At 42.3% G+C, this 23,408-nt stretch overlaps 1 protein-coding gene across 1 annotated transcript in view; it reads left to right on the top strand.

Annotated features, from left to right (window-relative positions):
- Positions 1 to 23,408, top strand: part of MYO9A (myosin IXA) — a 153,789-nt gene that overhangs the window by 58,112 nt on the left and 72,269 nt on the right. Inside the window, 1 exon segment of the mRNA XM_050903446.1 lies at positions 18,093 to 18,209. Within this exon segment, the coding sequence (XP_050759403.1) occupies positions 18,093 to 18,209 (117 nt within the window).

The following is a 23,408-nucleotide window of genomic DNA, read 5'->3' as shown; positions in this document are numbered from 1 at the left end:
TTGAGTCTTGCCTGCATACAACTGTTCTGCTGGATGACCTTGAAGGATCTAAATCAGGTTAACGGGTTAAAATGTTATATTGAAGTCCAGCAAGAAGGTAGGACTCCAACAAAGCAAAAGCACTGCCTCCTGTGTACCAGCAGTTGCCAGTGCTGTCATCTTTAGCTGAGCAAGTTCTTCCCAGCACGTACAGATTATGTTTTATTTTATTTCACCCAGGAGGGTACAAGACGTGTGACAGCAGCACCTGCTCAAGCAGGGCCGTAGCCAGGAGCAGATAAACTGTTGTGAACTGAGCTCCCATTTCAAGGTGCGAACTGATGTTTCTTGGTGGGTAGCCTGTGCCTGTCCTCAGGGTATTACAAGATTTATGGAATGAGCACGTGGTTCTTCAGGAAGACCCTGCAAAGCGTAACGTGCTTTTGATCAGTTTTTTCTGATAGTTCAGTAAATCATGGTGTGTTTTTAAGAGGTTGTGTCTGACCATGGTATTAACATTCAAGTAAGTCCCATGTCGCTGGACCTCCTGGTATTTCTGAAATTAAGGAGAAGCAGTCAAGGACAGACCTGGTTTTGAAGGTAAAAATCAACGCTGCTTTGTAGTTGCAACCTCTCCTTGCTGTGGCACCGATGGCAAACATGGGCTTGATGGTAGACCCCATGCGTCTGCAGCCCTGCGGGGAGAGCTGCCTGTCCGCTCTCGGTCTGCATCTCCAGTGCTTGTCGAAATTTAAATGAGCAAGGACACCACATCCAGAAATAATGCTTATATTTACCTCTGGCAGCTGCTTCTTATCTTCAGAGCCACGCTGGCTTGTCTGCCGCAGAGCTGCCTCCTGGAACCATTCATTTTTCCTTTTATAGTAGCTGGATGGTATTTTAATGCGGTGTTTGAAATGACTGCGTAATTTGGTCTAGGGCTAAGGTTTAGAAGCTTTACGCTGTAGATAAACTTAGAAAAAGGGCTGCACGGACATGAAAGGCTGCAGTCGTGTTCAGAGGTCTTGGTTTGTTGTCCAAAACAGCTGCCAGTGTCTTTATCAGGAGCAAGATGGTGTATTAATGGAGCTAGCAGCAGTTAATGGATTTCCACGGTGTATCCGTGCAGGGTGAGGGCAGTATTTGGTAATAGCAAGCTGGCCAAGTCCACTTCATTTAGCAAATAAAATGCAGTGGTAAGGACCCTTTGAAAAGAGAAGATTTAAGAATGGGAGCAGAAGAGCCATCAGTGGTGTCTGGGATGATTAGAGTATTTTGATTCAGGTCTGTCGTGAACGTTGGGCATCTCTCTGCAGCTACAGTATTCTTCTTCCTAATAACGTAAAATATAGCAGGCACATAGATGAAATAGGGGAAAAATGGGATTTTAATAGTAGCAGAATAATAACAGCTGCTGAGGGTTGCTGTTGTCCTTCTCCAAGTGCCCCTCAACTCCAGACTCTGGGCATTTTTTTCATATATTAGTATGTGCATTTTTGCAGTCCTCCTACTGAGGTAGGAAAGTTTCATAAGCCACACTTCAGGTATTTAAAAGAAAAAAAAAGCGCTAAATATTAAGTGGCTTGACTGATGTTTGGTAGGAAACATGCAGCCGATGCAGGAGCAGAGCACTTGAATCAAATCTTTGTGGAGAACTTGGGGGTCATTAAAAATCTTTCTCTTGATCCCGCTTGTAATCTGAGCATCATCTTAAGCTTAATCTGTGCAAGGACTGCCCTTCTGGGCCGTGTCTGTCTTCCTGCTTCTATCTAAATAATTCAAAGAATTCAGGTTTTTTCCATTTCAGCTTACTGCAAGGCTCCAAGGCCATTAGTTTATGCCTTGACTAAAACAGTCATATACCTCTCTCAAATCCATTCAGCATCTTGACTGGTGGTTCTCACTCCCCCTTTCCATCGTGCCGGAGATGAGCCCCGTGTCTGAGCTCCTCAACCATCCCCACCTTGTTTCCATCCCATTTGTTCTGCTTATCAGGCTGGCGTCTGTCACCTATGTCTCTGTTTTTCACCAGTGTCTGCATTTTTTCCGTGTTCTTCATCAGATGAGGAAAAACTCGTTATCAAAGTAAATACATCGGTTAGTGAATCCTCTTTTACATCCCTCCAGAAAACAGATTTTTTTTTTTTTCCATAATGCTTTCAATTCATTTAGTTCTGTTGGTATTTCTTAAGCAAATGACTTTGCAAAAAGACTTTTTTTTAACAGATCTTTATAATTTGCAGCCATTTGTGACCAAGGACATTTTATCCCTAAGGGTTAGTTAATTAATTAATTCACACTTTCGGAAGAAGTCTGATGTGAAATTGCCCAACAGAAGGGAAATAAAAGATGTGAGACAACTTCTTGGGCAACAAGTGACCTGATTCTTTGCTTCCTTTAATTTTGGAAAGCTGTTAGGAGCTGGTTGTTTGATGTGATGAGTGTCACCATAAATATGTCTTGTATTTAACTTAATGTGTATTCATAAATGTAAGTGGAAAATGGCTATCTTAAAAACCGGAGGAACTGAAAGGGACTGAGTTGTACGGCCAGGGAGGTCCCTGCAAGCAGATGTTGTGGAGCACAAAAAAAAAAGGCGTGATATTTCCTGCCCCTATGGCACTCTTCTATATTGTGATAGCAAGACCTGGGATGCAAACATGGGTTTTTTTAAGTCCCTCTGCACTGCCCTAAGTGTCCCTAGTTCTTGGGGTCTGCTAAAACTCTATGAAATGCCAAGATATTTTGAAAATTGCTATTTGCAAGCTTTTATACGATATAATGTGCCATCGTATCTTTGCTTAAATGGCTATATGCTATTTAGCAAATGGGTGTTACATGCAGGTGGTTACGCGGCTGTGGAAGGACACCATCAAACTGTTGTGCGATGGTGTGCAGAGCGCCCAAATTGCAATTGAATCTGTGAAATGCTTTTTATTCTGCATAAATACGTGCAGCTATAGGTCCGTGTGAAATCAGCTAATGATTAGTTAGCAAAGTGCTTATGCAATTCAGGTCAAATTCGCTAACCAAAATATTCATTCTCCTGAAAATCTGCTATGTGCAGAAAAAAGCAGAGGGTAGTAAGCATTGAACCGTGTTTTTAGTGTGACAGTAAAGCAGGAGAAGACACTCCAGGTCTTCTGTCTGCCTTTGCCGAGGGCTGTGCAGCCTTGCTCTGTCCTTTCATTGTCTTAGATGTTCATCATCGTGGGTCTGTGCTGACTCAATTAGCTAACCTAGAGAAAGTCCTTGGAGTGGAAGGAGACTTGGGTTTGTGTCCTTTTGCTAGGTTCAGTAGAAGTCTAGTAAACACCAGCGTTGTGCTGGGTGGAGAAAGGGGGAGAGGGGGGAACCTTTGCCCGGGAGCGGAGGGGCAGGCACATCTCTCCCTTCTGGTGGCACGAAGCCATTAGATATTTTTTTTTCATGTCATAAAGTGTCACTTCACCCTGATCTTCTTTACCTGGGATGAATTTCTTGCTGATGAATTCAAGACGTTGATCAACAACCATCACAAGATGGTTACTTCGGATGATAAACTGCACTGTGTTAGTGGCTTAAGCTTGGAGAGAACATTTGATTTTCAGCACGGTAACAGTTAATTGGCAGAGACACAAGATAGAGAAGCCTTGCAGAGCAGACCTTAATGAGGGGGAAAAAAGTATTTCATTACGGCAAAGAGCTGAGCAATGTTTCATTAGCTTATGTACTAGTAGTGGTACTGTCTAATGCCTTTTTCAGACCATTATAAAGAGAAAAGGAATGGAGTTCCAGGGCCAAATGGCATAACATTACCTAAGAGGTTAAAAAAAAACCCCAAAAACCAAAGGAAAAGATCATAGCTGCAACTAATCATGAGCATTTAACAGGCTGAAAATATTAAAGGAGAGAAAGTGGGAAGGAGATGAAATAATTAATAGCGTGAAGAAAGTGGAATGAAAATTCTCAGTCCTGAAGTATGAAGACAGGGGCACTTAATGGAATAGAGAGTAGCAAAACTGCTGGAAGCACCTACTTACACCAAACCCCATTAGCTTAGGAGACTCATTGTCACCACAGGTTATTAGCATCAGGAGCTTAGCAGGGTTCCTTTGAAGACCTGGTACGTTGATGAGTGTATTCAGAATTAACAGAAAAATATTAATAGAATAAAGCTGAAACCTCACAAAGCTTTTAAGAGCCGAGCAAGCGTCTCTGCTTCAGGACATGAGGGCAACCTGTCAGTGCAGAACTTCAAAAGAAACTTTTTCATGGGATTAGGTTTCTCATTTTTCCCTTCAAAATGCAAGGAACAGCTGTGCTTGGTGACAGAATTAGATGATTAGTTGAATGATTAGAGGAATTAGATGAGACTAGTGGTTTTATCGGACTGGTGTCCTGCGTGTATTTCCTCATGGGATGCATCATCCTTCCTTTATTAGGAAGACTGAGTCCATCAATGTTGGGTCTTTTTTTAACCTGTTTTCATGATTTTTTTTCACATTATGATATGATTATATGCCCTGACGTTCCCAGGAAGCGGTGCATGGGAGATGATGCTGAGATCTGGCTGAACGGAGCTCGTGTCTACAAGCATCTCCCAAACCTGCAGAACATCATGGTTGACAACATACATCTGAACACCCAGGGAACCCAGCACTCGTGCAAAAGCTGTTATGGTCACTTTTGCTCTGTGCCACCATGGAAATTCTTGTGTGTTAGCTGTGTTCATGCTATTTATTTGGCACTAATGTCTGGGGAAAAAAAAAGAAGACATTCAGATTTCAAGATTTCTGAGCAAAGTCCAAAATAAGGACCTTAATAAGGGAAATGCTGATTTGCCATGGACTGCTCTGCCCGTAACCAACCTCCCCGCTCCAGCTGCCCTTTCTGTCATCAAATCCATTCTCGACTCTTCAAAGGCTTCTTTTAATTACATCTGATAACTGAAAAGACGCTTTGATTTCACAGAGTCCCTTTTGTTACTTACATTTAGGCTAAACTCATGTGAAAAGTTTTATAAGAATGGAGACGAACCATTCTTGGGTTAGCAAGTCCGCTCTTCCCGTGCAGGATGTCATTTTGGTACAGTTGCTTGGAATATGGGATTTTTCTATATAATCCCAATCTGAATAAATTTAGATTGATTTCTTCTCAGCCTAAGGCTGTTTATCGATGCTTGACGGAGGAGGAGGTGTAGAAGCTCCGTGGCTGGACAGGGTCTGCTGCACAGACTTTGCCTTTACAGCTGCAGCAGCCGAGGTGTGACAAGAAATAATTTCTCTTTGAGGAAGCTTGCCAAAAAAAAAAAAAAAAAAGCCTGTAGTGAAGATGATGATACATTGGCAGAACAGATTTTTTCTACGATAGTGTCTTCTGCTTGGGAAGGACCAACAGAAAGGCAGGATTTGGCTTATGAAAGCTCAAGTGCGGTTTTTGGCGATGCGTTGGACTTCACGGTAGGAACGCTGGTACGTTGTGCCTGTGAAGTGGTAAGCAGATTTCCCTAAAGGTAGCCTTACAGGTTCCTCCTCGGGTCAGGTCACACATCTGCTTCTTGTGCCACTAAGTAACCTATTAATTCATTTATGTACCAGTTTCACTGTGAAAACACAGACTGAATGGGATCTCAGTTCCTGCTTTTGATAGAACAGACTCTGGGTGAACATAGGTGGAGAAAAACACTTTTTTGTTTGAAAAAAGTGTTTGAAACCTTTGCCATCAGCGGACCCTTCAGATTTGGCTGCCTGGTGACTCTGTTCTTCTGTAGCTCTTTATGGTGGGCTCATGATTGCTCTACATAAGCACCTTTTAGTAGGGGTGCTCCATGCGTCTCTTCTCTCATCCTTTCCTCCACGGGGAGAAGTGAGAACCACAGACTCATTTTCTGGAAGAGTTTTATTTCGGGAAGAGAGAGTGGGTTTTTTTTTCTTTTTTTTCTCTTTTGATTTGTTAGAGATGACATTTTCTAACCACACTGTCCAAATCAGAAGGCTGAAGGCTTTGACTGAAGTCTTTTTAGGAAGATGATGATTGTAACCGCGTGACTCCACAGTTGAGACTTTGAGAAAATCGCTAACAAGATTTTTGTTGGTTCAGTTTGGTTTTGACTGTAACCTGGGTGCTTTTTCTGAAAAGCATGACCACAGCATATTACAGATACTCAGCTACAGTATGACAATATTATAGACGGGGACTTGCAAAACATCTCTAAAAATAAATAGCAGGCAGGCTCTAGTCTGTGATGGCGATGACGGGTCTCCCATCTGTCCCCTTCCAAGTCCTGCCTACCACCAGCTGAGATACAATAGGTGGGTTCTCGACACCCACAGAAGACGTTCTCGTTTCAGATTTTCCACTTTGTTTTCCCCATTTACATTCGTCTAACGACAGGAGGATGACTAAGGAGGGGGCAGGTTGCAGGAGCAGGCTGACACTTCCCGTGTTATTCCTCGGGAGTCGTGTTAGCACAGGAACGGCATGAGCCATTTCAGTGGGAACGTATGTGAGATAGGGAGCAGTGTAAGCTTTAACCCATTTAAGTCAGCATTTAATGACTGAAATGCTGACTTAAATGACATTAACCCATGACGAAAAGAGTGCAATATTAAAAATGTTTTAAATGATTTTTTTCTTTTTAAATAATTAATGATTAATGGTTTCTTATCTCCTAGAGTAGCAGGTAAGCTAGTAGCTCTGAAGGGCTTTCTTGTCAGCCTGATGATATATTGACGCAGGAAGATTGTCTCACTGGACAAACCCATTGATTTTACTTCTTCCGTTGTGGTTGGGATTTTTTGGGAAGCATGTTGGCATGGTTTGGGAGAGCCCCTAAAAATACCTCTGAGTAATACAGACTGGCAGGTTGGAGATGGACCGTTGTCCAAGGAAGGTGATCGTGAAGGTCCTGGGAAATTGGTCCAAGGAAGGTGGTCGTGGAAGGTACTGGATAACTGGTACTAGAGAAGGGAGAGCACCTGAAGAATTAAAAAGAAGGCATTTGATACGTAAAGTTGGAAACTAGTACCAAAAAAGTCTCTCTGAATCTGACAACTTTATAACTGATTTAGTGAAAAAATTCGGCAATGCCTTCTTGTTTCAGCGTTGTATTGGAGAACGATTCGGTATCGTATTGTAATGACATTCCAGTCTATTTTTTCTCGTTGTAAAATCCACCCATAAGTTCTGGAAAACATCATTGACACTTGCATCTCTTGGATAAAATCCACTGGCAGGACACCCCGCTGCCTCCTGGCTCCAGGGTGATAGTGGAAGGTTTCTGCTGGGACGTGGCAGCCAGCCGGGAAGGCAGGAGCCAGCAGTTGTGGTAGTGCAAGACTTAGGGGGTTGGTTTTTTGTTTTGTTTTTTTTTTTAAGTATATAGTTTGCAGGTACATTTATAGAAATAAAACATAAAAATGAGCCTTTGCAGGAAAGTTTATAGCATTTTTAAATGATTTTTTTTTGTTGTAATTAGACTCCACTTGCATTTTTCACTCCTTCTTCCAATGATGCTTTTAAAGATATTTTTCCTCCTCCTTAATCAAACATAAAAATCATAAAAATCATTAAAAAAACCCTTTTGCAGGCTGGAGTCAGCATGATGCATTCATGATTTGAGTTCTCTTAGGAAAAGCAAACACGAGAATGACAGGATTTTAATACGATGCTAAGATAAAATACGAGTATGGAAAATTACATCATACTTATCCAGCCCGAGTATGATATAATACTCCTTGATGCCAAGATAGGGATTAAGCTAGAGTCTGATATCCTGCAAGAGTACTTTCCTCTGGGTGTTAAGCCTCTGTTTTAAAAAAAAGAAAGCTAAGCCTGCCTGTCTCAGCCTATGTCCCGTGACCCAAAGGGGAACCACAAAAGCTGCTTAATCTATCTCCCGCCGCAGGACATGGCTGTGAATGTAAACCAGACGCACGATGTATTCGGTCATAAATAGAAAGCGAGCAGAACAGCAGGAAACCATAATTCTCCGTGCACACACACGTGTGACTTGGGACCCACTGAATAGGCTGAACCTGATGTGAGATAAGAGTGAGACACTAAAACCTGCGTTTGGACAAAAAGAGGGGTTTAGACCTTGCCTAACTCCAGCAGCTTAGAGTTTTTAATCTATTTTTTTCAAATCCAGAAACGTTCTCCCAACTTCAGTGGTGAGCCGTAGAGAGGATGCGATGCGCCGGCGGGTGTTCTATGTGGTGCTACTATACTTCATCACCATCCTCCTCGTTTTCTGCTCCTTCTCTAATTTAGCTCTGCTTCACAGCTACGTATCTCTCCCTTCCTTAGATGTTACTCCAGCTCGGAACAGGAGTGACAGACCCAACAAGCCATCCCTCGGCATTTGTTCTTCTGTCCGTACAACTACAAACCCAAGCTGAAGCTACCTTACATATGGGTTTTTTTCAGCCCTCACGGAGCAGTAACAGTGTCAGAGATAAAAACTGGATTTTAATAGTATTTTAGTATATGGGGTAGCTACTTCTTTGACACTAGCGCTCTTATTAGTAGCTGGCACCCCTAAGCCCTAGTCAAATAAAAGTATATTTTGAGTCCGTTTTATTTAATCATGTAATTCGTGATTGCTGCAGAGATCATCAGCACCAAGACGCCTACGTGTGCTGTTTTCAATTGACTGCATGTCCAAGACTTACTGCGAATGGAGGATTGGCTTCTGTTCCTGTTCATTAGACCCCTTTATGAGATACAAATCAAGTGTATTAGGAGAGCTTGAATTGCTCCTGGTTTTGTTTGTTCTAATCTCAGATAAGTCCTATTGCTAGTAGTGGTATAGCTCTTCACACTGGCTAAGCATTGCTAATATATATTTAAAAAAAAAAAGATAAATGTGGATCTTTTTAGAATAGAAACTGATCTATTTAATCATTTACTCATGCATGCAGTGTAATTTTGTTGAATAGATACTTTGAGTCAAGTAGGAAAACAAATACAATTTTTTCCTGATTTTTTTTCCCCTATTTGAAAATTACATCTATCGCTCAAACCCACAGAAGTGACTGAAGGAGGGAGGCATCAGAAAATGTTAGGTAAATACCATGGGCAAAATTCAGTAGGTATTAAAATGTGTTTTTTCCTCTGAGTCATCTTGGAATAAGACATTTGTGTTACAGTAAGTACGAATGTGATTATGAAGCCAAATTTCACCTTAGAGAATAAATGGGGGAAAAATGGGAATGGCTGATAAGGATTTTAAAACAGACATCAAATGATAACAAAAATCAAATCCTGTGTATGATAACAGCTCACTAAATTATTTTTTTGGTCGGATATCAACAGGTTCCTGGGATTTAGTGCCAAATCCCTGTGAGCAGAAACGCCAATTTGAATTAATTGGGTAACACACTGAAAATTTATTCCACATATTAAAAGAAAAACAAACAAACAAAGCCCTTATAGAGCCACTAAAAATATGTATACAGATTTGATTTTTGGAGGGATTTCTTGAAGAGGAAGAATCCTAGTGTTGCTTTTTCCCCACCCCCCCAAATATTTCTTTGGAAGCACCTTTCATCCTTGTATAGAAATTATAGGAAGTCTATCAAAGGCCCTAAGGGAGAAGGGGATATTTCCTTTCTTCCTGTGTTCATATCTTATTTCCTGAAGAGAAGAGGAATCTCCGTTTCTATTATACACAAGCAGAAAACAAAGTATTTTGTGGTGCCTGGCTTTACTTAAAGAAATTAACTCCTGACTTTGTGTTTTACATCAAGTCTTGCAAACTTCGCACTCAGAAAGAAATGTTTCTTGCCATCCTGGAATTACTTTAATTGGTTTTTGTAAGTATTTGTTGATATGGGTCTGAAAGGAGAGCGAGCACTGCTTGTTTTCTTCCTAGAGGGCAGGAAACACCCGCACACGTGTGTGTTCATGTACGTGTTACGGAAGAGCTGTTGGGTCACTAGGAGAGGAAGAATCCGTAGGTAGTTTCTACGATTGTATCAAGATCATTCCTATTTTAACAAATAAATTTTTGGAGACTATTGCAAGTTCTTATGGGAAGTTTACAAGGAGAGTTGCTCGTAAAGATTTGGGGCGGGGGGGGGGATGAGTGGGAGTTTTGCATTTGTAGGGAACATAGGCGCTGGCAACGGGTTTATCCAGTGGGAGCAAATAACGTTGATAATGTCCGTCATGAGATAAACATACACACGTTTTCTAGGGGAAATGCTGAAAAACTGGAGAAGGAAAGGACCATGACCAACAAGGCAACAAGTCGTCTTCTAGGCTAACAACAAGGCAACAAGTCATTGTTGTCTTCTAACAAGTCTTCTACATCGAACGAATTTTCCAGAGTTGTGCCTGAGAAATGGCACTTAAACATCCCATTTTCAAGTACTTGTAGCTTTTAGAAAATCTGGACCGGGTGCAGTGACTTCGCTCCCACGTCTACGTTGTCCCCTGGTGAAAAATCGGGATTTAACAGCATTACGTTGACTGAAAATTGTTGAAGGTGTAATAACATCGTGTTGACCAACTGAATCGTTCAGCATGTCTTTATGGATGTTTTGTAGATTTGCGTAATGCTGAAGAAGTAGGATAAGGGTTGCACGCTGTCACAGTTAATAAACTCTATGGGGTTTTAATCCTCATTAGGGCTTTAATTCGGTTTGGTGCTTACACTTACTCTCCAGTTCTACTTTTTAAGTCCACTTCTCATTAACTGAGTCTGTACTTAGGAACTGGGGTCCAAAAACGCAGCTCTGGGCGCGTGCACCCTTCATAAGCTGCATTTTTTACAATAGTGACCCAAAATAGATTGCTGCTCTCCAATATGCGTGTGTTAAAGGGCATTTTTTTTTTCTGTGCGAAATGGTCTTTGGGTTTTTCTGCCTCACTTTTCTAGAGAGGAGCATGCGGTGCCTCCTGCGCTCGGGAGGCAGTAGTGATGGAGTGATGCTCAGCATCCCTCCTGAGCAAACTCACTGGCTGTTAAAATGTGATATTAATTGCTTTTTTGATGAACTGATCATAAGAGCTGCCGGTACCCAAAAAAAATCCATCACCCAGCCTTTCTGTTCTGTTTGTCCAGGATCAGTCTATCTCGTCCTTTGCATTAGCAGCGAGGGAAGATGGACAGACCTCTCAACAAGCTAAGATGTTTAAAGTCTTTAGAGATCTGTAGCTGTCTCTTAAATACCACTTGGGAATCATTTCTTACCCAGAATTGATCAGTGCATCAATATAGTGCTCTTCCTAAGCGATAACAAAAGGGATGAGCTTTGCTTTGCTTTGCTTCTGCCGCCTTCTAATTTTCTGAGTCTCCATGTCAAGTGATGCACTGCACAGAAATGGTTATTTATTTTATGCAGGCTTTTTTTTAAACAAAATGTTAGTGGAAGTGTTTATGCTGGTTACAAGAGCTCTTCATGCTATGTTTTTGTTTGGGTCAAAAATGTTTAAAGTTGAATGTCAGAGGCCGGTTGCAGTTCCAGATACAGTCTACGGTTGGTTTGGTTTGGATGGAGTAATTGGGGAGAGGATCTGGCTTTTGCATTTCAGTATCACTCTGGATCTCACTGGAGTTAGTGGGGTCCACGCTCCAGAAAATGCTCGTCTTGGCTGTGGAAGTGTTTGATTAAAACCACGTAGCTTCCAGCAACATCTTGATGGCTTTTTCTTCAGCAGGATCTGTTTGCCTTCTGCTACCTGGCATGTGCAATCACTGGGATATCGCTGCAATTATGCACGATAAACTGGTGCTCTTTGCCTTTCAAAGCCCTTCAGCATTTCTTTCCACCCATCCTCTCTTCTCCAGGCTTTATTTATTCCCCTTAGTCTGAAAGACTTATAAATACTTGAGGTTTTGTTTTTAGGATTGAACTATTGCTCGCTCTTGCTCATATATTAGGTTAGTCAACAATATAAACACTGAACCCAATAAGGATTGCGGGCTGCGCGCTGGGGAACTTCTCATCCCAGCAAATCGTGCAAAAATGTCTGTAAAATTCTTCCCCACTGGAGGGGAAGAAGGTGGAGTCAGCAGAATGAAGACCTGTCTGGTGGTACGTGGGCACCTCTTCACCGCGCGCCTTGCGAAGTCATCTGTTGGTTTCGCAAGGAGATGAGAGTCCAAAAGCGGGCAGAGCTTGGTGTCTCTTCTCTACTGGGCTGTGTCAAGAAGATGAAATTAAGAGCTGTGTTTGGTAAGGGTACCTTAAATTCAGCCTTCGCTGAGCACCAAACCCATCCAGCCGTATAAATAAAAAGCGGACTGAGCTCAGCGTGGTTGTGACGGACCACCTTGATGGCAGCCTGTGCTCAATTCAAGATGTTTTTTGGGGATAGAAGGTTCCCCACTAGATTACATGCTGGTAGATACGTATATCTTAAATGCTGCTGTTGCCCCTACAACAGCCAGTGCCTTAATACCGTATTGGGGGCAAAGAGCCGGAGATTTCTCCTGATTTTGGCTCCAGGACCAAGTCCAGAGTCTAGAAGATTTGTGACGTCTCAGTGCCGATGCGGACTTTGCACAAATACAAGCCTGAGTTTTACTATTTCTGGCAGCCCCGCATCTCCGAGAAGGTCCAGGGAGACACGGAGGGGAAAGATCTGAGGTTTGAAAAGAAATTGGAAGTAAGAAGAGGGTTTTTTTTCTAATGAGTTTTTCAGAGTCGGTACATTCAGTGCACGAGCTGTACAGCAAAGGGGCCCATCTGCTTGTGAAGCACTATGTTTGTGGCAGTCCATTTTTTTTTTTTTCAATATTTAAAGCCATAAAGTTCAGCTGGCAGCTTGTAGCATGAAATTGCTCCCTTAGATGTATTTATTTAAAAAAAAAACAAACCCAAAACAAAACAAATTGTGGCAGAGCGAGTAAAAAGTTGCTGGTTTAACCAGGGTTTTGGGAAATGAAGAGGATGCTTTAATCTTGGTTATCTATGTATAAGCTGTTGCGGTTTCTGAATATGTAGGAAGGTGAAAGAAACCATCATTCTGGCATTTATTAGAAATATTATTTTTTTCTTTCCTAAGAGCTATACCAGCTCTGGCCATCCAGTCCTCTGCACAGGCTTTAACAGCAGCCAACAGGAGCAGTGCAAAAAAAAAAAGTATATTAAAATACAACCCTTTTACACCATCGCATACAGCTTTTTTCTGGTTTTTGCTCTTCGTGAGTCATTGGTTCTGCGGGAGAAGATAGTATGGGACTGTCTAATGCAAAGATGGTATCGTTATAGCAAAGAAGCCTATAAAATTCAAGTTGCATAGATAATAATTTAAAAATATGGATTGTTGGAATTTGATTGCAACCAGCAGAACTATTTTAGGGGAAAGGAAGAAAATTTGCATTTTCTATATTTTTTTTTTTTTAAAGCAGACATACTATTTAGAGTGTTAATGGCTTTTTTTTTTTTTTTTTTTTTTTTACTTGATTCCCTGCTTTTTCTGTTTATAAGTTTGGGGATTATAACCCTTTTGCTTTCCCTGCGTTATCTGGGTACCAGCAAATATTTTGAATAATGCCGGCAGAAAAAGACCTTTACTCAGAGTTTCAAATCTCAGCTGAGTGCAGAACAGCAGGAGTAAGAAATCCTGACGCTGGGGTGGGGAGCGGTGGTGATACTGTAGGGGTGGCAGCAGACAGAAGATATGCTCATATATGTTTAGAGAGTTTGTAATCTTAAGAATTAAGAATCTACTGAACGCATACAAATGTGTTTTACAGAGGCTTTTAATTTGAGCAAATTTGGTTTTCTTAGATTATATCTTTTGCCGCCTCTAAAACACAGGCTGTCGCTGCCGAAACTGTAAGTCCTTGCTCCAAAACACTTCAAAGAGAGATTTTAATTCTGAAGTCTGTCTTCCCCTTGTTCCTTTTGGCAGAAGATGTTTCCAAAAGTATATCTATTTTTAAGGTAGCCTGAATCCGATGCCTATCATGAAAACTTTCAGGCCAATTAATTTGGCAATGGAATCTTACAAAGAAACCCAAATATCTTATATCAGGATCTTGGCAAGAGTTGACCAACCCCGACAAGAGGCATTTCTAGCATATAATAAATGAAATATGTATCCTTGCTAGCCTGATAAGCAGGAAACCTATTGATTAAAACCTTGTCTTCAGCTTATTTCCTGAATCGCCGAGTTAAAGTGCGTTTGATCTGTCTTGTTTTCGAATCAGCAATATTTTTGTGTGTGTGCAAGATGTTGCGCTCGCTTTGATCCCCGAGAGATTTGTTTTGGTGTTGCAGGAGCTATTTTTATTTTGCTTTGTGAGCAAAATAAAAATGGTTTGATGAGTGCTACAGCGTTCCAGATCTGCCTGAGTGTCACGTAACGAGACTTGCAGAAAAGACAAGAAGCTGTAGGTGACTACCTGAAGACAAGCCATATGTAACATATGCTATATATTTCAGAATATTTGCATTTAATATATGCAGGATAATAAATACAGGAATAAATAAATACCCCAGTAAACACAGGAATGAATGTTTAAGCGCTTATTTTAAATGCTCTGCTGCGTAGGAGTGGATGTAAGCGCATAGTGCAATCCTTTCTTGAACAACAAGCCTGTAATTACAATAAGAATATCCTGAATATTGCACACCAGGTCGTGATGTGAACAGCAGGGACGGTTGAGCAGGCTGAGCGTTCTTTACCCTGCCTCTCCTCCGCAGCTTTACCCTGTTGAACAGAGAAAATAAGAGCGAGACATATTGAAAGGGACAGACTGCTGTACAGATTTTCTTTTCTTTATTTTTTTCTTTCAAGGGTTTTATGGACTAGCGGTATTTTAAACCGTCTGCCTGGTGGCACATGGCAATGCAAGATGCATGGCTGAAATTAAAAATAAAAGTGGAAAACTTGTTTTCCAAGTGGACTATTCCAACAATTTGGGGGGAAATGGGAAGTCATACTCTTGAAATTGCAGCAGCTCCTTAATTTGAAAAGAAACAGTATTCCCTGATGGTCCTCAGATGAGGTAGTTTGATAGCTATTTAGGATAGTGAGGAGCTTTATCTATAAAGTAATGTCATCCAGCATCTATTCTAAAGAATAAATACTTTATTGAAATGGAAAAAAAAATACTCAAAAACTTGAGTCGTATAAAATAGGTTAATGTCTCTACTGGTATTTGATAAATGGATGTTGCATGAAGGCAAAGTGTTGTCTTCAACTCTTCAAGCCAATTAAAAATATCTCATTTTAGAAAGCTGCTGCTGGTTTGGGTACCGCGGACTTTGAGTGCTGCGGATGTTGGGTACCATGGACTTCATTCCCAGCGCTGGTGGACATCGCTCCCCACGAGCAGGTCCATCACAGCGTGGGGAGATGAGCTTGGAGAGCCCATTTTGGTGGGACCCCATAGCACCCAGCAGCACTGGAGCAACTTGGGTGTCCGAAACTGGATTTCTTTGCCGTGTGCGCGGTGGGAATCCTGCCAGGAGGAGCCTGCACGTACCAGGAGGCAAAGCGAGCATCCCAGTTTCGGCCCCGCTGCGTTTCATCGTCTGGGGGAGCGTGCGGGGCGAAGCGCTCTTTATGGTGCCGCAAGTCCGCTATGACGGCGTGTCTGTCGAGGAATTAACTGGATTTGTCGGTACAACAGAGAGAAGAAATTGGCTTATAAGGAACCAACAAATTTGCAAATGAGATCCATGTGTACGTGTGCTCCACCCCCCCAATATTCTCTCAATACGTTGCTTTGCCAGGAGTTTCCTACTGGCTCTTACAATACAGCCATCGCTTCTAAAAATAACTATTGAAGAATTTGAGATCTGTGCTGTTGATTACGTTTTTGGGTCCCAAGCGTAGCAAGGAAAGCAGCTCTCCAGGGGCTTCCCAGCTTGCCATGTAGCTGAGCCCATCTCAGGAAGAGCAGCGATGGCTTGTAGCCCACCCTGCACATCCCTGGAGGAAACTGGGCAGTGCTGGGGTGGTGCAGGCTTAACGATATCCTCGTATATTTTAGAAAAAAAGAGAAAAATTCAGCGGTGGAGTCCTGCACTTCCCCTATAGCCTCTAATAAAAGGGGGAAAGAAAAGTATTGCAATATAAACCCCATATATGAATGTATAAAGGAAACGATGCTGTTCTTTGCTGGCTTTACATAGAAATGGTTTTCATTTTTAATTGCACGCCTTTTTGTTGGAGCAGTTAATTGGGCTGGTTTACACTACGCTAGGACAAAGCATTACGGCAGCGAGAAACATTCCTGGGTCTTGGCCTTCATCTTTCCCCAGAGACTGATTTTTCTGGTGTGACAGTGGCACTGATTGTTTTCCAGCTTTATCCAATCACATAAGCTGAGCTGGAGCGTGGGGTTAGAGAATCGCCTTGAAATTTTCTATTAATCATTGAAATATTCCCCCACATTTTGGGAAAATGTAAAAAAATTAAAACAGCAGCAAAAAAAACCCCAAGTAACCCATGTTGCTTGTAATAAAAACAGCAAAAAAATCCCTCCCCAAAACCTTTTCTTCCGCAAAGGGAAGAAAAAGCAGTTACTGGAAACTAGACCCGTTTGTATTTCTAAATGCCAGCCGCTTCCCAACACTTGTTGGATAACTGAGACATTTCAAGAGCTCATGCTCAGTCTTTAAAAGTGCTATTTTGGTCTGTGCTACAACAAATCCTTTCAGTCCTGTTGCTCATGTGTTTTCATCGTACGCTCGTTTTCGGTTTGTAGCAATGCTTTTTTTGGGCAAGCGAGTAATTCCTTGTTAATTGTTGCAATATTTTGTAATCATCCTTGCAACGTGGCTTATCTGACAGCGTTTTATTGCCGCCGAGCAATGGTTAGCAGCGAACGGAGGCTTATGTACACTGTGAGCTTGTGAGCATCCTCAGTCATGGACCGTGTTACTGCCTTCTGTTCCAACTTGAGAAGCGGGAGAGAAAGCGAGACCGCGTGCTGGATTGATTGCACGTTAAGAGCAAAACGTTGGCAGAACAGCTTGTGTTCACGCTAAAAGATGCTGTCACAAAAAATTCAAGGAAAAAAGAGGTGGGAACAAGCTAGTAGAAGATAAAATGATGCTATGTGAGCTTTATTCTTTTGCTTGGGGTCAGTGAAATAAGGCCGCTCAGACAGCGTACCTTGAAGGGAGGGTTGGAGAAGGATTTCAAGGCAATGTGCGACAAACCACCGATTTGTTATAGTTCAAGGTTTTATTGAAATAGTTATGCGTGAACCTTCTGTTTCCTTGTTTATTCTTTTACCGTGGCTAAAATGAACCAAAATTTAACAGTCACGGCTGATATCGTAAGATTTTAGGTGATTAGTGTGTACCAAAGCACTGCAATACAACTCAAGGTAATAATTTAAACCGAGGAAGAATCACAAGCAGCAAGAACAAAGATAGCCCTTAAATATGAATTACTGCTTTACGGTTATGTATGTAGGTGCCTGTCCCAAAGCACACATGTTTGGGCAAGCACAGCCCGGGTACCCTCCTTTGATCTTGGTTTTCATCGCTGTTGATCAAGCAAAATCTCTTTGCGTCGTGGCTGAGAGCACCATGGTGGGGATGGCCCTTCTTCAGAGGTATTATTCCTCCTTCTAGGAGAGCTGTTGGAGGAGCAGTGGATCTGCCTGCCGTGATTTGTAGCTCCTGTTGGCAGTACCTGGAAAACTTCAAGTTTTCAGTAACGCACACAGATTTACTATAGGGGTTTTAGCCTCCCCTTTTGTAACCCTTCTGCTGGTACCAGGCGCTGCCTGCCCCGGCGCGTGCTTTCGCGTCACTTGCTATCATTGCTGTGCAATATCCACCTTCCTCTTTCCTCCTCCCCGAATAAACTCTTCAAGGATCTTCGTGAAGTTAAATGTATATTTTTTTTATATTTTTTTTTTTTTTTCCTTTCGCCGCCAGTGATGGGATTTATGGTGTGAGCTCATGCATCATCCTCTTGAATGCACCAAAGGAAACCAAGCCAAAGTCAGGGGGCACATCTCATGGCCCTGGGATTGCAACCAACTCCCGATGGCGTCAGGACCGTTGGCGTACGCGGCGTAAATTAAAATAGTAGACAAAAGCTTTGGCGAGGGAGAAATATGAACGTTGGACGTGGGAGCTTGAGAAGCAAAACCTATTTTAGTGCAGAGCAGGAATCGTTTCCAATCACCTTTTTTTTTTCTCTTTCAGGCTGTGACAGTGCGAAACTCCATGGCTAAATCGTTGTACAGCGCCCTGTTTGACTGGATAGTGTTCAGAATTAACCACGCGCTCCTCAACTCAAAGGACGTGGAGGAGAGCACCAAGGTAACGTCTCGCCAGCTCTTTTGGCTACACTTTTGTGTTTTTAAAATAGGTAACTACGGGATAAAACATTACCCAAGCTCTTAACAGCACGTCGCTTAACATAAAGTTAATTTTTCCTCAGTTAATATTTTAGACTGAGTACATCGTTATTTTAAGTGGCATTTGCTGAGCCGGGAAGGGTGAAGCACCTCGAATAATATATCCTCAAAGCAGCTGGGGAAGAGGTTTTGTTGTAGCCACAAAAGCCCGTTCCCCCACCCCCTCCAGGAGCAATGCCAAATAGTTTTCTTCCTTGTGTGTAAAACTATAGGACCATATATAATTGAGGGGAAAAAAGGGAAATCTTGCTAACGCGAGGTGTTCTGATGAAGTCGCTCCATAAAAATAACTAGAAAAGGTGACCAAGCTGTGATGTCAGTAGGTACTGAGATAGCACATCTATAACAAGCAGAAAAGTGAGATTAGGGGGAAAAAAAGGTCGCGATGGGAAGAGCGAAGCCGGCAAGGTGCCGAACCGCTTTCCCAAAGAACTGATGGAAGGGATGACGTGACGTTTCCTGCGATAGCAGAGCCTGGATGCTGCGACCCGGGACATCCTCTCCAAAACCTCTTGTGTATTCATCCACGCTCATCGTGGCAGGGGGATGCTGACCCCAGAAAGCACGGGTGTACGGCTGCATCCGTGCACGCACGCGCTTACAGCTCGCCAGCTACCCTTGGCTTGAAAATTTTGGGCATGGGCCAGCAGCGTGTGGGTTTTTGGGGGGGGGGGGGGGGGTTGTACATCCAAGCTGAAGCCGCAGCTGCCAAAAGGAGGATTGTTTTGCTAAGCGCTAACATTATGTTTGAATTATGCCGTAGGACCGAAGTTGCAGAGGCTTGCAGTGTAGCCGGTCCTCTATTTAACTCCGTAGAAATGCTTGCGGGGCGTAATTATAGGCTGGAAATAAATACATGCGTATAAAATTTAGTAATATGCTTTTCTGACAAGAAAGGTTGTTAAAGTGGGTAACATCCAGCGTGTCTTCTGACTGCCCATGCTTCCTCTCCCTCTGTTTAATATTTGACCAAAAATGTTGTGTTCTTTCCTGATTTTTTTTTTCCCAAGTCATCAAAAGTTTTGCCTGGGCTGTCAGGAAAAAAACCCCACTGTTTGTGTATTTGGTGACGCAGAAAAGGTGGATTCGTTTTGACAAGGAAATGCATCTCAAATACTAATTAATTTTTTTTTTTTAATGATCCAATGATTTTTAAAAAATATTATCTGTTCCATAGTATTTAAATACAAAATCAGACTAGGACACTATTGCTTGCTTAGTCAGCATGTCTGTAATAGCAGGGCACAATGGTAGGTGTTTATGGGCCATTAAACTTTGGTTCCCAACCTCAAATCTCAGCAGGTAAGAGCCAGAACAGCCCAAATTCGTGCTGTTTTCCAGCATTGCTGCTGCATATTAACCCTCTGCTTCCTCCAGCCAAGACTCCTGTGCAGCGTAACCACCTTCGCCTTGCCCATCTCCCTATATCATCTCATGCATTCCCAATTCCCAGATTTCTGACCCTTTTTTTTTTTTTTTGCCCGAAATCGCACGGTGTAGCAATAAGATCCAGGTCAGGCAGCAAGCGCTGGGAGCGGCGGCGTTCTTGCGCAAGAGCAGATCCGCGTACGCTGGCAAACGCCCAGGACCCGGAGCTGCAGGAACGTGCAGGCTCGTACCGGCGACGAGATCCAGCGAGGCGGTCCTGGCCTGTATGCGGGCCAGGTTTTCTGAAACAGGAAGGTTGTGCACAAAATACCGAGAAACAGATACTTCTAGAGACAGGAGTGTAATTAGGTTTATCTTCAGAGTCCTCTATGAATGTTGATTGATTCTCACAAGTCCCCCAGAAATTGTGAAAATGCATGAATCCTGCCCGTTTTATGGGTAGAGAGGTTAAAGAAGAGAGTTTATGTGCATTGCACGGAGCTGCAGAGAGCAGCTTCGTTAAACATTGACTAGCCAATTTTCTCTCGAGTTGTTCTACAGCATCACCTCCTCGCCCCTTTTTTTAGCCCCTGACTTGGGTCATTCCGGCACAGAGGGAGGAGAAGCGCCTGCCTGGACCAGGCAGGGCTGGGAATAGCTGCTCCTTTGCCCTCAAGGGATAACGTTGCTGCCAGCAAGTGGCCGAGGGCATCCCAGGCTCTGCAGCGGCCGCTGAGACACCAACCAGCAATTACCACCCTTCTCTGCCCTGGAGGAACCGAGCTGATGGCGATTAATTTGGTTTTTCCTACCATTTCACAATCCTCTTGAAATCCTTTTCAGGTCATGCTTGGAGAAACCCCAGATGAGGATATAGGTTCTTCTTAACCTCCCATATGTGGTCTTGAAGTTGGGCAACACCAATGAGTAACTGGAAGGTGGACTGGGAGCAGGGGCATCTCTGGAGCCTGGGAATAGGTCCTCACTGCAAGGCAAGATCTCAGCACTTGGATGACATCTACTTGCTGGCATCTGCCAGCTCCCTCAAAAAAATCTCCTAAACACACTGAGTCTCTGATTTATGAAAGAAAAATACAATCTTGCACCTCACCACGAAAGGTTGCCGACTCCTGAATTGGCAGTGAGCGAGCAATATGCGACTCACCCTGCAGCAAATGTCCTGGCTTAATCCCAGTCCACGCTTGCCACCACTATTCCTCTGACTTTTAAGATATATTTGGAAATAATCCCGCAGGTTGTGAAGGTTGAGAAGGTTGTCAGATGATGGATTTTTGGCAGAGGGCTTGCTTATATGACAGTCATGTTATGCAGAGGTAAAATAAGACTCAAAACCATCTGAATTCAGAGTGTATATGGGAGGAGAACTGCATCCGAAGTTGATGAGAAAAATGAATATGAAAGCGTATCTCTTCATGAGTGTGAGTTTTTATTTCAGTGGTCATACGCAGCTGTCCTATAAAACCACTCGTGGAGAGCTTGTATAGCCTTCACAGAAGCTGTCTTGCCAGAGCTACCATTCGCTTGGTTGTAGTAGCTCAGGGTTTTGACGTGAAGGCTGGAGGTTGCAGAAGACGACAAATACTTACAGATGCACGTGTGGCATGCACACGAAAGCCGGGTTTGCTCTCCGCTCTGCGTGCTGTGGAAGCACGTGCAGCCGTCTCTGCATTCGGCGAAGTCCTTTTGCTGGGGCAAAGCAGCGTTGCCCCAGCCACCTAGGACAACTGCGTTGACCAAAACTCATGCTCAACCAAACCGGTGGTGGATATAATATTCGTCGGTGCAGACGGTATTTGGCGAGGAGGCTATTTATAGCTGGTTAAGCCTATTTAATTGCTGGCGGACTAGGTGGTTTGGTGATGGGTGGGAAGAAGACCTAGATCCTAACAAAGTCCAAACCCCAGGAGAACCTGGGACAATGGGAATGGAGACAATTTTCATATCCCAATATGTGTGTTTATTTGATGTCAGCAGTAAGGAGAAGATCAAAAGATGAAGCTGGGTAAAAAAAATAAACACCCGGCCGTCAGTCTTCCACTGTTTTTCAAGCAAGTATTTGGAAGATGTAAATCAGACCTTTGATATCCAAATTTAGTTAAATGTACAATGAGTTATTTTGGGCAAACACAGCGGGATTTGGCTTATCTTGCTTGCTGACAGGATTTGTAGCATATTATTTCTGAACCAAGTAGTGAATAAGTGATTTGATACGGCTTGTTTTATGCTTGTAGCAGTGCTGCTGTGTATCGGTTTCACTCCGACTCCATTTTCCTTGGTCCTCTCTCTATCGCTTTTAGCTTCTTTTGTGTTTTCATGGTCCCCTACAAACTGTGTGAAACTTGACCTTTATTAATGAGGTTGGAGACTTTTCCTCCTCTTGAGAACTAGATTACTAAACCTCAGAGAGTCTCTTATTTAATTCCCCTTCCATAAATCAGGTTAAGAATTGTTAGAAGTCCATCTCGCTGCTTAAAATGATGATACGGTGTAGATCGTGGTGGACCAAAAGGCTTTTCTTCCAAGGGTTTTTTTTAAGCTTTCCCATTTGGTTCTTGTGAAGTGTCTTTATTTCTTCCTAAATAACCCTGCTGCTGTTTTCAGATGAGGTGCTGCATATGCGGTGATGATGGTGAATGTGAATTCATGGCCATGAAGAAAATTCATTTAAATTAATGACCATGAAGCAAATTCATGGTTGAATTCATGGCCATGAAGGAAATTTATTTAAATTTAATCAACTAGTTAATTCTTGGCTATCTCACCTGAAACAGAGGAAGAATTGCTGAACACGCAGTGGGTTTAATGCACATCTGTTCATTATTTTTAGGTCCCAACTTCCAAATTTGTAGCAAATCACAGCCTCTCACTTTATATAATGTGTCATCGTGTATATTGTGGTGATGTAGATTGGAGTAGTCCTTTTCGATTTAGTAGTGATGGGGTTTGGGGTTGGGTTTTTTTGGTTTTTTACAGTATTGGCTCTGGAATATTGTAAAAAAAATTAAATAACTATCTAAAAAAAATATCTAAAACAGATAAAAAATAAAAAAATAATAATAAAAAAGATTTTTTTCCCCCAGAATTTGAAGCAAACCTATTTGTGATTGCCAAAATATACCTCCATGGTGGAATGACATCACCAATGTGCATTTGGGGTGACATAAATCAGCTCCAACGATCGCTATTTATTGGTGGTTTGGGAATTGGAGAGCACGTAGCTTCAAGACCGTCATTTGCCAAAAGCCCTTAAAACTCGTGCTTGGTGTTTAAATGTCATGGCTGTGACATTTTTAGAAAAGCATGAGGTCACTTTTTATCATCTCAACCAGAAAGTGCTTACTAACCCAGGGTTCACCCAGATTTTAAAGGTCCTTGTAGACGTACACTTTTAATTACAGGAGTTTTGCTATAGGTTTGATGTACTAAGTAATACAGTCGTCTGCTGCAGGCTTGTCTGTGCTGCGTACTTGTTAATTGTAAATGTTAGTTTTGATAAAGGAACAATATTAACACATAAACTAGATTTGGCTAGTATAGGTCTAAATTATGTTACATCTTTGCATGATTTCCTTATGGCACTCGTTCAAGGTGTGAGTTTGAAACTGAAGAACTAGAAGATTTGTAAATGTAAAATTCCTTTGATTGTTTTCTTTAAATATTGGACTGCAAACTTAATCTTAAAACCAGCCAGATTACAAGCTTTTGTCAGGCA

Source organism: Gymnogyps californianus, chromosome 11 (genome assembly GCF_018139145.2).
Source record: "Gymnogyps californianus isolate 813 chromosome 11, ASM1813914v2, whole genome shotgun sequence".
In the NCBI taxonomy this organism is placed as follows: Eukaryota; Metazoa; Chordata; class Aves; order Accipitriformes; family Cathartidae; genus Gymnogyps; species Gymnogyps californianus.
Note: the sequence above shows the minus strand (reverse complement) of the source record. Positions and strands in the feature narration are given on the sequence as shown.